The following is a 15,488-nucleotide window of genomic DNA, read 5'->3' as shown; positions in this document are numbered from 1 at the left end:
TGTATTAGTGACCTGGGAAGATATTTATGCCTATAAAAGGTTTCTTTTTTTCCTACACTAAATTGTTCGGAACTCACAGAGTGCTTTGTGTATTTTTGTTTCATTTGCCATTTGGTGGCACTCAATCCTCTCTATGCTATTCTTGTATAATCCGACTATATTATTATGAAGTAATTATTCCAAGTTAAAAAAAAAAAAAAAAACAACAACTAGCAACAACTAGCGGACTGTGTCTTATGAAATAACAGCCACTCAGAAACAGATTTAAAATAATTAGGCCTCTAGTGCTCTACAAGCATTTTCTTATTTTTCAGTTATTGTACAGCTATTCAATCTCAGACGTGAGTACAGACCGGGAGAAGAACTCATTGAGAGCAGCCCTGAAGAGAAGGACTTGGGTGTTATGGTGGATGAAAGGCTTGACGTGAGCCGGCAGTGCATACTTGCAGCCCAGAAGGCCAACTGCATCCTGGGGTGCATCACCATAGGAGTGGCCAGCAGGGTGAGGGAGGTGACTGTGTCCCTCTGCTCTGCACTCTTGAGGACCCACTCGGAGTGCTGTACCCAGGTCTGGGGGCCTCCAGCACAAGAAGGATGTGAATCTCTGAGTCAATCCAGAGGAGAGCCATGAAAATGATCAGACGGCTGGAGCACCCCTCCTATGAAAAAAAGCTGAGAGAGCTGGGGATGTTCTGCCTGGAGAAGAGGAGGTTCCAGGGAGACCTCATTATGGCATTTCAGTATTTAAAGGCAGCTTATAAAAAAGACAACAATTTTTTAGGCAGATAATGATAGGATAAGAAGGAACGGTTTTAAACTAAAAGAGGGGAGATTAGAGGTTAGGAGAAAATTCTTCACTCAGAGGGTGATGAGGCACTGGAACATGTTGCCCAGAGAAGCTGTGGATGCCTCATCCCTGGAGGTGTTCAAGGCCAGGTTAAGTAAAGTATCAACGTAAACAATTAAAGTATCAATGTAAACAAGGTCACAAACCAATCAAGTCTAAGGGTACACACATTAAAACCTCTGCTCAGTTGTCTATTTTCTCTGTAGCACAGGCTTTCAGCCTTAATAGAACTGCATGCCAAAGAAAGAAGCAATGGCAACTGTCTGAAGGGTCTCACACCGTAACTGTTGATTCTGTCTTTCAGTCTTATCACACTAAATCCCAATGGATTTTCACTTTGAGAACCATAGCTATGTAAAAAGAAAATAAAAATACCAATCATATTGACTTAATATTAGTCATGGTGGCATCACAGAATCACGGAATTGAAGGGGTTGGAAGGGACCTCGAAAGATCATCGGGTCCAACCCCCCTGCCAAAACAGGTTCCCTAGAGCAGGCTACCCAGGTAGGCATCCAGACAGGCCTTGAATATCTCCAGATAGGGAGACTCCACAACCTCCCTAGGCAGCCTGTTCCAGTGCTCCATCACCCTCACTGTGAAGAAGTTCTTTTGTGTATTGGTGCGGAACTTCCTGTGCTCTATCTTGTGGCCATTGCCCCTTGTCCTATCCCCACAAACCACTGAAAAGAGGTTAGCCAAATCCCTCTGTCTCTCACACCTCAGGTATTTATACACATTGATGAGATCCCCTCTCAGTCTTCTTTTCTCCAGGCTGAACAGACCCAGGTCTCTCAGCCTTTCTTCATAGGGAAGATGCTCCAGGCCCCATATCATCTTTGTGGCCCTCCGCTGGACTCTTTCCAGGAGTTCCCTGTCTTTTTTGTACCGGGGAGCCCAGAACTGGACAGAGTACTCCAAGTGAGGCCTGATCAGAGCAGAGGGGAACGTATTCTACCCCATCTATTAAAACTCACTAGAACTGATGAAAAGTTTTAAAAGGTGGAGTCTTGATAAAATGACCAATATAGGGAGAGCTATCTTGAGAAAAAGATATAAGTTGGGAAGACATGCAGCACAAATTGGTGTTTTTAAAAAGTCTAACATCAAAGTTCTTAAATAAGTTTGAGTCTTTTCTGAGTATGACATGAGAAATATTTATTTGAACACTGAAAGCATAGCTAAACACATGTAAGAATGAAACTCCAAGACGTATTTTAATACAAGAAATTTCTACTACACAGGAAAAAAACAAACAAAAAAACCTCCAAAACCAACTAACCTAAAGAAAAGACAGCAAACTATTTCCACCTGCTAGGTTCTATTCTACCTGATGTACATTCATTTCAAATCAATGCTGAAATACATGTCAGATTATTAGCTCCAAATTTCACAAACAATAAACACATTATAAATACAGTATCACAAAAGTTTTCATTAATTATACCAGGGTAGTTAAAGTGATGTTATCATTTTTCTTGTAATCCATGAGTCTCGTGTAGAAAACAACAGCTATATGGAAGAAGTAATAACTTGGCCTCTTCTTATGAAGAAAACTATTGGATTTCCAAAAGGTTCAAATTGAAGAATAATTTTTTTTTCCTCTCAGAAGTGCTGACTACACAGATTCAATATTTAAAGCCCTCATCCAATCTACAGAGGAAAGAATGAAATGGCTGTGCTATGAGTTTTACAGTACAGGATCTCTGCCACATAATATGACAAGGAGTTAATGTGTATGTGCAGGCTGCTGTTATCACTATCACCAAACAGCACAATATTAATAGAAAACATTTTCTAAAGATCCTTTTCTCTAACAGATTCTGAAGTACTTCATATAATTCAGTGAACTAAACCTGATAATAGTATAGGTCTCTGTTTCACAGTTAAAGATAACATAAAAACTTCATTTACCAAAAGATATATTTGTAAAAGTCAAGACAGAGTGAGATTTCAGATCATTTGGTTTCATGTCCTGCCTTATAAATACAATATGCTCATTCTTCTTTAAAAAAAACATTACAAAAAATGTTACTGAAACTATTAATAATGGATTTTAAAAAAAGTTTTGATGAAAACACATTTAAAAGAAAAAATCAGAGTAAGAGCTTTGTCAGTTGCACATGATTGCAATTAAGCAACTGTTTCTATGCCATCACCTTCATATAATCTTCAATATATATCACTGATATCAATCACAGGTACAGTTACAGCCCTGCTACAAATACAGGGAAAAGGAGAAAGCCAAAGCTACAATGCAATGCACGTGGACATCCCATTTCAGGTCTTTTTGCTAGAAAAGATGCACTAGATCCAACACAAGCTTCTCGATAGTATGCAACTGAGTTGACACATACACTTCTACTCCAAGCTACTAAGTGGTAGCTTGAAGGAAGTAGCTCACAGAAGGTCCTCTCACTGTCACATAACATTTCTTCATTGTTAGTGATGGAGTGGCTAGCCCTAGAACCACCACAAAAAATCCACGTGTTGCAAGAACAGCATTATACTGCTGATTGCCTATCTATATGTTTGAACATTAAGTGGAGGTAAGGTCTACAGATGAATTAGTTTCCAGGCTACAGATGTATTAGTTTCTAGCCTTATGAATTATCATATTAATTGTGAGCCCTTAAAAGACTAGGTGTGTGGATTGACACCTTATGCACTATAGGACCAAATTCATCAGACAAAAGCCTAAATTTATATGACTGTCTATGCATACTATTCCTAATATCAGCTTTCAAACAGTCTTGTAAAATGTTAAGGAGAGTCAAAAAAAAGTCAAAGAAATAATGAATATATCTAGAATAGAAAGAGCAAAAATTCATGTAAATTAAAGGATGTAACAGACTCTCCCTACTTCCAAATTCAACCTGAGACTATACTTTTGGAGAGAAACTGCCAATATGATATTGGGAGATATTTTTAAAGAAAATTATAAATCCCCCTCCTCCCCAACCTCTCCCTGTGCCAATATTTCACTACAGACAGCATGTATTTATTTCACCATAGGACAGCTCTTGGAGTGAAGCAACGTTACATTGTACTCAGATGGGATTCTTTAAAATCCAAGCTGAATAACAAGCTGACATTCTGTCTTTGATAGAAACTCATAGTATCTTTTCATGGTAATGAATAATATCTTCATCTTCTACAAACAGAAAAATAAACTCAAAATTAAGTGACTCACCTAAAGCTAAGAAAATTCAGAAAGGAACTGAGCAGATACTTCTAGTAAGGTATACTGGAAATGAATAAACCTACATATCCAGTCTTATAAGTGTCTTATCTATATATCGATTTGTCATACTCAGGCTTCAGGTTATAGTATACTTGTGGAATAAGATGACCTGTGCATCACTGAATGCTACATCACCAGATTGAATAACTAATGGCAGACAACAAAGGACAACAAGAGTGCCCACAACTGTTAAGCCAACTAAATTTACCGTATAACAAGGAAAGATTCTCCCTGCTATGAAAGAAAGCCCTAATCTGATAAAACTACTTAATTTTGAAATTCAAATGGAAAAATAATCTTATTTGTGTAGTGTAGTAAAAACAGCATGGTGAAATACTAGAGCCAATTGTCACTGGTGTAATATCATAAGCTGCACTGATTATGATGCAGATTTTTTCATTACAGAGTTATGAGGTTAGGACATTTGCTTAAAATGTTTCTGCAAACAGCAAGAAGTGTTGGATCTAGAAAAGAACAAGAATAAACATTAACAGGATTCGAACTGCAGATACATATACAAGTCTGAATTTCCTATGGGAAGTTTCAGCTTCACACACTGCAAAAAAATTTCATAGGAGTTTATAGTAAGTATTTTCTAAGACATCAGGACAAAGCAAAACATCAATATAATCTCACATGATACCTGCTATGTCTTAATTAGTTACAAAAAATAAAATAAAATCAGAATAAAACAAAGCTCATGAAACTTGCATAGGCATTTTAAAAGTACCTAGTACCTAAGGATTGAAAATTAAGTCTCCATTGCTGTTCCACTCTCTGCTGTGAGGAAGTATACCCCCCATACTTCCTATTTTCTCTATTACCTTGAGATTAGAGCTATGGATCCCATATTCAATAAAGACTCTGCAAGACAGGAGTGCTAGAACAACTCAAACTCCACAGGCCATGCTGCAAACAAAATCCACCTATAAATCCTGCTGGCAAAACAGTTTCTGTACTTGCTCTTTACCCAGGGCTATACCTAAAATCACACTCAAATGAACAATGTATAAACAGATATATAATTATATACAACTACTATAGCAGTAGAGATTATACTCAGGGTTTAAAACAAATTTAATCCACATACATATATATCACTTGAAAGTGAACGTATCTGAAAAATACTAGGAGATTATCAGAGTTCATTTGCTATGTTTTTTTTTTTTTTTTTTATATATATTGGTTTTGTAACTCCACTGCAGATCACACAAAGATACATTCAAAACTGGTAAGATAAAATGTTTTCTTTTTATTATTATCATTCAGAAAGAATTACCTATAAGGAGTCTGAGAAGCAGGTTATGTAGGATAGAAAGGTATAAAGCAAACTTTAACACAACAATACCTTGCTACTCTATGTCAATCTGCCTGCCCCTTTGGGCACATTTGATTAAACTTTCCAGTTTTCAGTTTGCCTTTGCATGTGCAACTCTGCACTTCTATTAATATATTGTTTTCATGTCTTGAAAATCCAACACCCCATTGAAATCCCATTGAGAAATTTACCGTATTAATGCACATTAAACCAAACAACTATAGTAAGCTTATAAAAGATTTAAATCTGATCACTGTTGCACAGCTGAAGTTTAAAACTACTGCAAATATGATTGTAAGCCTATGTACGCAGAAGGTGGATTAAGGCTCTAAAGAATGATGCACGATTTGCAACACAAAACCAGTGCAAAAATGCACTCTGAGAGATGGAAGAGTGCACTGATCTAAGCTTTCAGCCTGCACTAATTTGTTCATCAGAAATTAATCTTTATTAACGTGTGCTTTTTATACCTGAATGGCATACATTTAATGATCTGTCATAGATTATAGTATTAAATACTAAATTTTTGAATTGGCAAAGTAAGCTTTACAGGTAATAAATTATATGTACCTATGCAGGATTTAAGGATAACTTCTTTGGCAATCTTCTCTGTTCTGGCATTATTTTCAGAAGTATAGTGTTTCTTACTTCTGAAAGTACTTAAGTAGCCTCAAAAAGACAAACATGACAAAAATATATGACACTTTTACTAAAGCTGATATACCAAGGGAACTAGCCTACTACAGAGCTCTCAAATACACAACTTCTCTAGATCAAATCTCAATTCACTGTTCTTTTAAACCCTTATGGCTCAACTGAGGAAGGAGAGCATCCTTGTAAGTAACAGCCAGAGAAAGGAAGCCAGAATAATAGTTTTGTTTTGATTGCTAAATAGTGTTTTGTTTTGTTTTTTAAAATAAATAAATTCCAACATAGTGCAAATTACAGCTTTTGAAATTAAAATGACCTCACACAGCCAGAAAGGTGTAGCACTGCTGAAATTTAATAGGCATAAGCCAGAAAAAGAATGTTCAGAATATGTACAGCTAATATCCTCATAATAAAATAATCACCTTTAATACAGAAAAACCTATCTGAGGGCAGTAATTATAACAAGCCTACTAAGATCAGTTTTACCATGCTAGAATGTACAGGTTTTTTTTTTCTAGATATAACAATAATACAGATGATACAAGTGCACTGCTATAATTTCAATATCTACAAAATACAGAAAGTAGACTGAAAATCAGAAAAGCTCACCACTTCTTCATGCCTGCATTTTCTCACATTAATTCCATTAATCTGTTATTAAAAAAATAAAGAGAAGACTTACTCTACATTTCATAAGTATAGATTTCATTTCACTTTTCTAGAAAAATATAAATAAAGGAACTTGCCATTTTACTCACCTGCAGAATTGCATCTCCTATAAAGAGCAAACCTGAAAGTTCCGCTGAAAACAAAAAGCATATTTTTCATTTGTTTTGCACAAAACATCCCATATTTCTTGTACTTGTATTCCTACTTCATTTAATGTTTTTCCATATTTTTAAAAAAAAAACAAAAAACTTCTAAATAAATTATTTGGATTCTTTTTTTAACCCCCGAACACCAGCATAACGGCATTACAATGAAGGAGTCTACCCATCCAAAGTACCAAGACTCTGAAACATCCTCCGTCAGTCTCTAGCATCTTTTGGGCCATTATGGTGAGGTATGGCATTTTTTTCTCTGAACAGAGAATGACTGTGAAACTAGGTCCTATTTGCCTGAGAGAGATTATTTCTTATTAGTTCTGAGGAAAAGTCAATATAGAGACTCCAGACCTACTTATGAAGGACAACTTTTAATTTGCAAGCCTTTACCAAAGAATCTTTAGATCCTACATCTTTGATTATGAATGTTAACAGAAAACATGAAATTATTTATCTATAGCATTCCAAAACATCACAGAAGATGCTGTCTAGAAAGTCTGAAACTTGACTTGATCTAACTAATTTTAACTTCTTTACATGAGTTGTAAGACTGGCATTAATATTCATATAAATTATGATACTCAATATGTTTGAAGAACTGGCTTTATTAGGCTAGATGTAGCAAAGAATGCTTAAATTATTGGAGGATAAAAAAATATGGGTACGGTGTGGGTTTTTTTGTTTTTAAAATAAATGCATATAATATTCTGCTTTAGACACAGGGCTTATATATATGAACATTTGTTCATGACGTAAGCACTCTATGTATAATGCTGGTTTTCAGAAATGCATCAGCTGACATATTTTTGTTTAGAGGTCCAAAAAAAACAAAACCAAAAACAACAAAAAAAACTGGAATGCCACTGGGAAGAGGGCAGAACTGAGCCTCCAAAGCTTTGAGTTACAGGCTCTGGGCTAAACTGCATTTTCTGTATCCAAGATGCCTAGCACAGACACATGGCATGACAATTGCATAGTCTCGTTCTACATAAGAGATGTCCCTCATGACTAGCTCTCTAAAAATCAGCAGTATTTTTATATAAAGCAATAATGGAGTTTATAACTCAACTATGTATTGAGGTTAGAAATACTGCATTAGTTATTATAGCAAAAAAATAACAATAATAATAACAATAATAAAAGAAAACAGGGTGCACATTTGTGTGCTCAATTAAACTTGGATCTACGTTTCTTATTTTTCCTGCAGTGCTTAAAAGCTTTTTAATAGCTACTATATGCAATATATGCCACATTATTAGGTATTACTTACTTATATTTATACTGAAAAAAAATGGAGTCACAAGTATAACTTCTTAAGGTTAACCTTATTGCTTTCCCTAGGGACTAATTCCCTGCTACTCGGTAGCCTCTTTACATGCAACTTCTAGGTTTAGGGGTCAAATTTCAATTCCCAATATTCCAAGATTCCCCTGTACCTTTCTTTATCTGCAGTATGTGGGTGAATATGACATTTTTTCTTATACTCAAGCTTTTTAATTGAGCAGAGGCAGCATTCCAGAATTATTGCATTACAGATGGAGGAAAATGCTTCCAAGTTTAAGTTTCTGACCTTACGCATATGAACACAAATATACAAAAACAGAGAAAATAAATACATTCTAGAACTACTGACTCACAGCGTTGCTGCATCTCTCATCGTTGAGCACATCATGAGCTTTTTAACAACTAGCCATTTTCCTAGCACATACTATATCATTCTAACAATTTCAAAACAGCACAGTTAAATAATAAGCACGGTTAAGACCTTAATGCAGTACCAGTTTTGCTGTGTATCAGTTGCTGCAAAGGTTTACATAGCACAGCATCTAATGTTGAAATAACACAGGGTATTATCAAGGTTCTGCCACCACCCACTCCTGTCTGAGTACTGCCCTACTACTCAACTCAGTATAAAGAGACAGACATTCTCTTTTTGTATTCACATGCTTTAAAGGCCAAACTTTTGATCTGCTACTGCTTTCTGGCAATAACAATTCAGAAATATAAGACAGAATTATTCAATTTTTCATTACTTAAATTTGTAAAATATTTTCATTCCCTAAATAGCTTCCTATTTTTCCCCTTAAAATTATACTTTACAAGAACTTTTAAGAAATAATTGTTTGAAGACAGTGTTAAAAAAAAACAAAACAAACAAAAAAAAGCTATTCCAAATATAAGTTCTGTATGTTACATAAAATAGTTCTAAAGAATAGAGAGATCTTGATGTCATGAAGAGAGAAATAGTACGTCAATAGCATCTATTTAACATTCCTGAAGGCAGGACTTGAGGCACCTTGCTTTAAGGAGCATATCAAAACATAGTGTAATAATCTGACACTCACCTCTTTGTTCTTTGGAAATCTTAGAAATGACCACTGGAATATTATGTTCTGCTCCACCCTGAAAAGAGAATAAATGGAAATCTCATGAGTTACTGGAAATATTTTTGCTTGAAATTATATTTTACCCTTTCTGTAAGTGTAGCTTTCAGAGAGACCAAGAAAATAATTCTGATCCTACATTTTCCTCTTTTTTCTCCATTTCTTCATTCTAATTAAGAGTTGATTGGGATTAATTTCTTACTGCCTCACCTATAGAAGCTCTCAGTTGCCATCATTACCTCAGGAAGTGAATTGGATGATGTTCAAAATTCTACAAGACTTGAAGAAGGACATCAGTTTCTGCAGAGTCCGTGTAGTTTAATGTATGAAACTGTGTCCTACAAAGGCAGAATGGCCATAACACCACAATGGAAACCATGCTGTGACCACTCTGTTTTCATGCTGGTAAGAAACAGGTAAACCAAAACCCAAGAAAGGCAAGTTTGGTCTTTCATCTCAAAAGCAGCCTTTATTTGTTTCCATTTCTGTCACACATGCACAAAGAGTGAGCAAAGCTGTAGGATAACTAACAAGCGACAGAAAAGAAAACATTAAGAAATGGAACAGTAGGCGTTCAATAAATGTGGGAAAATAAAGGAAAGCTGGATGATAATTCAACAGTTCAACAGCAATTCAATGCTGTTGTTTCATTCAATTTATCCTTGTGGGACTGGAAGCATTCATGATTCTCAAAGTATTAAAAAGAAACCTTAAGTAAAAAGGACACTAAGAAAAAAAAAGAAAAAAGAAAGAAAGAAAGAAAGGAAAGAAAATGAAAAGCATATAACAGAGCCACAACTATTTTTCTTCCTCTGAACATAGCATCAAAGTGCCAGAGTGCATGTAACCTGTACAAATTCAGATCATCAGAAATGACAGCCTGTCACACTGTCATTTTGCCTAAGAATCCTAGTTAAATGTTTGCTTACTCTTCTCTTTAGCAGACAATTTTTTCTTTGGAAACTGGCCTTCTTAGGTCCTGGCACCCAGTTTCATTGCGTGGAATGGACTGACCTGGATATTTTGATGGTCTAAGGATTAGTACATATCCCCTTCTTCGTTCAATAACCAACTGTTTGAAACTGAACAGACATCTGCACTCAACAGCTATTTCTGTCATGGAACAGAGAAGAAGAAAACCATAGAAAACACGTTTCTGCGGCTCTCTCTGTGTATGGACAGACTCGTAAAGTCTTTAAATTTTAAACCTGAGCAAAGGAAGAACCTCTCATCTCTGCCACTGCATATGTGTCCTAGATGAATGCAAGGAAACAAGCTAAATTTCCCATAGGATTAAAGTTCCATCTGGTAGCAACAATCAATACAAATGGTCCTAAAAACTTTGAGGTAGTAGGGATCTCACTAATAATAGACAATTATTTGTCTACACGTAAAGTTCTATTGGCATTACAAACACAGAACATATTGATATTTGCTGTATGGATTGAGCGTTCACTCCACAGATGGCTACCTTCATTTCAGTCAGGTTTCGACAGCTATTCAAACCAAACAATTCGTAGCATTATAACCTGCTAAACATCTTTTGATGGTTTTCATCAGAGGAACAGCAACCATAAAGGTTGGCTTCACCTAAGATTACCAGCTCAAGCTCACTAAGTTTATAAGGATCACCCTACTCTCTTCAGAGGTTTCCTCAGCCACATGCACATTTAACTTCTGTAGTTTTCAAACAAACAGAAGAATCATTGCGCCAGTTCCCTCCCTAAGCCTCCAATATGTTACACAGATATTGCACTTTCCAGGATATTTGAAGTTCAGCTAGTGCAAGGTCTAAAACTCAACATCACTAACTTCCTCCCCCCCCCCCCCCCCCCCCCCAGTAAACTGGCCTCTCTCCCTCCTTAAAATCAATTCTCTGGTAAAGAGGGATATTAATGTTATTCCAAAAACAGCACTATATTGTCCTCGCTCACCCACTATATCTAACTCCACTTACACTGCAGTTTTGAAGAAGCATCCAGAAATGCCCTGCTGAAAAAAAAAAGACCTCTTCACTGCAACCCCATCTAGCCAGTATGAACAATTCCTTTAAATTTTTTAAATATTTTTTTAAATATTTGTTTAAAAAAAATTAAATATTTTTAAAATAAAAATATATATTTTAATATTTTTAAATAAAGGAGGTATTGCCTGCTGTTCTAAGAAACAAAAATTCATATGTGGAAAGAGAATATAGCTGACCAGATATCTATACCCAGTCATCTTCAACAATCTGCAGCAAGTAAACGTATTCTTCCAATATGTTACTTAATATTACTTCTGATTGACAATGCAGCCTTGCATCCTGCATTCTTCATATTTGATTCTCTGTAAAATAAAAAGTACACGCATGTCTGGCTTTACAGGCTCTAAAGATACACTACTTCAGAAAGCTCTGTGAACATTGGTTATTTTTTCATTGCTTAACACCCTCCCACCCGCTTTCAACCCCAGACCAGTGGAAGGAAATAATACATGTCAATTAATGTTGCTAAAGGCTTAATAGTTCAGCCCTCAAACAGACTCTACCACTGATCTTCACAATGCAAATTTTCTTTGCCATTGTTCCTTAAGCAGACAAGTTGTGGAAGTATTAGCCAGGACTAAAGGTAGCTGCCCACCTCCAGAAGTGGTCCTGCTAAAAGAAGCAAAGCAATCTTTAATCACTGGCAGCTGTTTGAAGCTCACAGTCCTGGACTTTGGCCATTAGTTTAAAGGTCACCCACACCACCTTTCTAAGTGTCACACGATACCGATCTGAAGATTGTTTCTTATCCCAGTTTTTACATATTAAAGCTTTTTCTCTGACGTTTAGTCGCATGAGGAAAAAAAAAAAAAAAAAAGCTTAACCAAAATGAAAATTTTTTTCTTGACAAAGACTGTTTTCAGTTTTGGCTCCAAGCATAATAGAAAATTATTGCCTTGTTTTGAGAAAGAGACTGAGGATGTCTAAAAAATTGGTGTCAATCAGTGGATTTCAGCACCCTCAGAGTTTTATAGTGTAAAGAACATTGTGTGCAACAAGTGAGAACTGCAGTACCTCACATTAGCTGAATATATATTTTTATTACATACTAAAAGGTAACATTTATTCTACTAACAGAGACAGCCCTGCCTGTTTTAGCCTTAACATCTAGTGTCACAACATGGCTCATGTCCATGTAGTTAAACTCTTTTCCCAGTTGTAATAGCATGACTTTATACACTTTGTCTACTGGGAGTGGTCCATGTAATGTTCTGAACTGTGCTCATGAACTGTCTTAGAGAATGTTAGATGTCATAAGCAAAAATTGTGCCAAGTATCATGACGGCAATTAAACAATATGTACAATAATGTTCTAATGTTATTTGGCCCTTTGCAACTTTTCTGTTCAACACCAAATTCCACCAGTACACATCTTTGAAGATGAAAAGATAGATTTGCAAACATAAACCTATATGATTCATCTATTAATTAACACTTTTTTTTTAAAAAAAAAAAAAAACTACTTCCGCTTGAAATGCAGAGAAAATTTGTTCATAAAAAAGGATTATCACAAAATGAATGAAGAGGAGGAGAATCACCTAAGTATCTCCATAGGTGTAAGAAAGACAGTTGCTTTACAGATAATTTGGTGGAGTCAAACTAAGAAGTCAAACAGTCTCAGCAAAAAAAGGCTAAAACAGATACAAGAAAATGTCCCTGTACAGAGTTCTGGTAGCCAGAAGTCACACTGTAAGTGAAAACCTTAATTTATTTAATGAACTTTTATTGCCTATTTCCTCAAGAACACTACATTCTCTCCAATTATTGAGAGACATGATGTTCTTTCAGAAGTCATACACTTTGCAGCTTCCTGTCAAATCCCAGAAACTCAAACTTGTGGGAGATGTGATGAGTGAAATATACTATATTCATCAATTTCTATATGGCTATTTCTCCATGGCTATTCCTTCTCACAGAGGTTTATTAACGAGAGTTCTAAAGGGACTTCAGAAATGAGAAAATAATTTCTTCTGAATAGTGTGGAATAGATCAGTTCTGCTCCAAATGTAATTAAATTTTTACCATTAACTTCAGTAAAATGAAGTACAGCAAAACACAAAACAGTATTTTTTGTTCTATCAAACTTACAAAGAGTGGATTATAATCAATTTTTAAAAGGGCTTAGCTTTGGATCTTATGTAAAAATGAATTTTGCAAGCAGTTTTTTAAGCAGTTAGCTGAATCTGATTTTTACAACTTCAGTTGGAGCATGAAAGTTCAAACACAAAAGAAGAGACAAATAGAATATACAAGTCACCAAAAGAAAAATGGGGAGTTTCCTTTTAGAATTATTAACTGTTTTGTCCTTGTACTCTGCAGGAAAAATAATGATAAAAAAAATATATTTTTTAGTTTTTTTTTTCTAGAATATTTAAGGTGGGACAAGACACTTCCAAAACTTGATTAATAGGCGACTTGCTCATGTTAGATTTCTGATAGCAAACAGGTGTTTAAGCAGAAAAAAAAAGAGAGAATACCCTAGAGCTGAAAGATAAAACTTGACAAATTCCTATCAAGCACAAGCAAATATTTTAAAGTGAGAGTCATTAATCACTGCCCTAGTATAACTCACATCTCAGATGAAAGGCATCCTTTGAAATACACCACAGCCAAAACGTAAATCCTCAGATAATACTCAACCTTCTATAACCTGAGAGTTGCAGGACACAGACCTACTGTTGCAAGGGGGGAGTTGTGGAAAACAGTTACCAAAAGGAGGAGGAAAGGCCTAAGTACTCCTTACATTACCTGCACTGCTGCTGAATCAAAAGGGGTTTACTGTTTTTCTTCCCCACTTTATAGCAGTAGCAGAAGATGCAGCGTATTCACATTCATTTAAATCCTTAAAATCCAGACTGAGCCTCTGAAACATGTGGTGGCTCAAATAAAAATCACGCGCTTGAGGAATAAATTGCTTTGTAAGAGGTGGCAGCTTAGTGGCAGACAGCAGGTATCCCACCCAGCCACAAGCAAACCTGCACGCACACGTCCACTGTCTTAAATGCCTTTCCAGAAGCCCTAATGCAGAGATGAAGTCGATCCAGTGCCCTGACTAACAAGCACAGATGGCTGATCAGCTATAGCTGCCTACTTCACGGCCCCTGTGAAGAGGTCTTTGTGAATCACCGCAGCGCTCGGGACCAAGTCCTAAAACAACAAAGTGACCAGTGACGCTTTTTTCTTAAAAGGTACACAAGAAACTATGGCAGTGGTGGAGCTGGCTTGTGGGCACCAAGACAGGAGAAAAACCTTGTTGGCCAAACAAAAGTAAGCTGCTTTGGCGTTTCAGATGTATGTAGAAATTTAGATCCTGGTAAATACCTCTTGCAGTACTACTCCATCTCTGGAAGGTGTAGGAACTTTCCAGAGTTGAAATACAGCATCTCAGCATACACACTGCTCTACATTAGCCATGTGTTTTCTGTGTGAGTGTGTACACACACGTGCCAAAAATCAGAACAAACACAAGACGCAGGAAATAGATCGGTTAGGATCAGGTACAGAATCTCCCTTGTTTTTCTCCACCGCTAGCATTTTGCCTAGGTCCAAAATATGAGTTATGGGTTTTATTTTGGGAAGTCGGTATTATGTCTCCTAGATCCCAAAGAGACAAAACTACTGTACGTTAAGACTCCCTGAATATACTGTGAGGTGAACTTCATAATGTGTTTGCAGTAGGTTTGGTTCTTGTACTGGCCATTTCCCACAGGCTGATTTGTAGAACTCTACTTTAAGGCATTAATTAAAAAGATATATATTTTTTTCTATTATTAAAATAAATATTTTTTAATTAAAGTTCAGGAATCTTCCAGAACAAAGCAAAACAAAGTAACCGACTATTACTCATCTGCAAAAGGGAACATTGATTGGTACCTTTTAAAACAGAAAACTGTCACTTTTCAGAATATGACACTGACACTGCACAGCATACCTAAAAATTGCAAAAAGTATTACGTTAAGTTCCAGTTCTGTCTCTTACTGGTAGCTAAATGCCATAATAGAAGCGTATAACAAGTACTTATTTTAGGTTGTGTTGGCTATCCAAATTGGTCATCTCTTTTTTTTTTTTTTAAACGCGGGATTACAAAAAAGAAAAAATTAAAAAAAAAAAGGGGGAATCTAGCTAAATAGGTTCATTGGTTTTTAGAGCAGGAAGAAACATATTGCTTAATACACATCTACAGAATATGCCAG

The 15,488-nt window shown here is 35.9% G+C and overlaps 1 protein-coding gene across 6 annotated transcripts in view; it reads right to left on the bottom strand.

Annotated features, from left to right (window-relative positions):
* Window positions 1-15,488, bottom strand: part of SNTG1 (syntrophin gamma 1) — a 359,885-nt gene that overhangs the window by 131,727 nt on the left and 212,670 nt on the right. For all 6 annotated transcript variants that reach the window (XM_080578706.1, XM_080578709.1, XM_080578710.1 and 3 more), the window contains 3 exons: window positions 9,230-9,287; window positions 6,819-6,862; window positions 6,670-6,711 (listed from right to left, as the gene is read on the bottom strand). In XM_080578706.1, coding sequence (XP_080434832.1) covers window positions 6,670-6,711; window positions 6,819-6,862; window positions 9,230-9,287 — 144 coding nt within the window. The remainder of the gene's footprint in view (window positions 1-6,669; window positions 6,712-6,818; window positions 6,863-9,229; window positions 9,288-15,488) is intronic.

Source organism: Anser brachyrhynchus (assembly GCF_964034855.1).
Source record: "Anser brachyrhynchus genome assembly, chromosome: 2".
NCBI classification, from domain to species: Eukaryota; Metazoa; Chordata; class Aves; order Anseriformes; family Anatidae; genus Anser; species Anser brachyrhynchus.
This window is presented reverse-complemented; position numbering and strand designations above follow the sequence as displayed.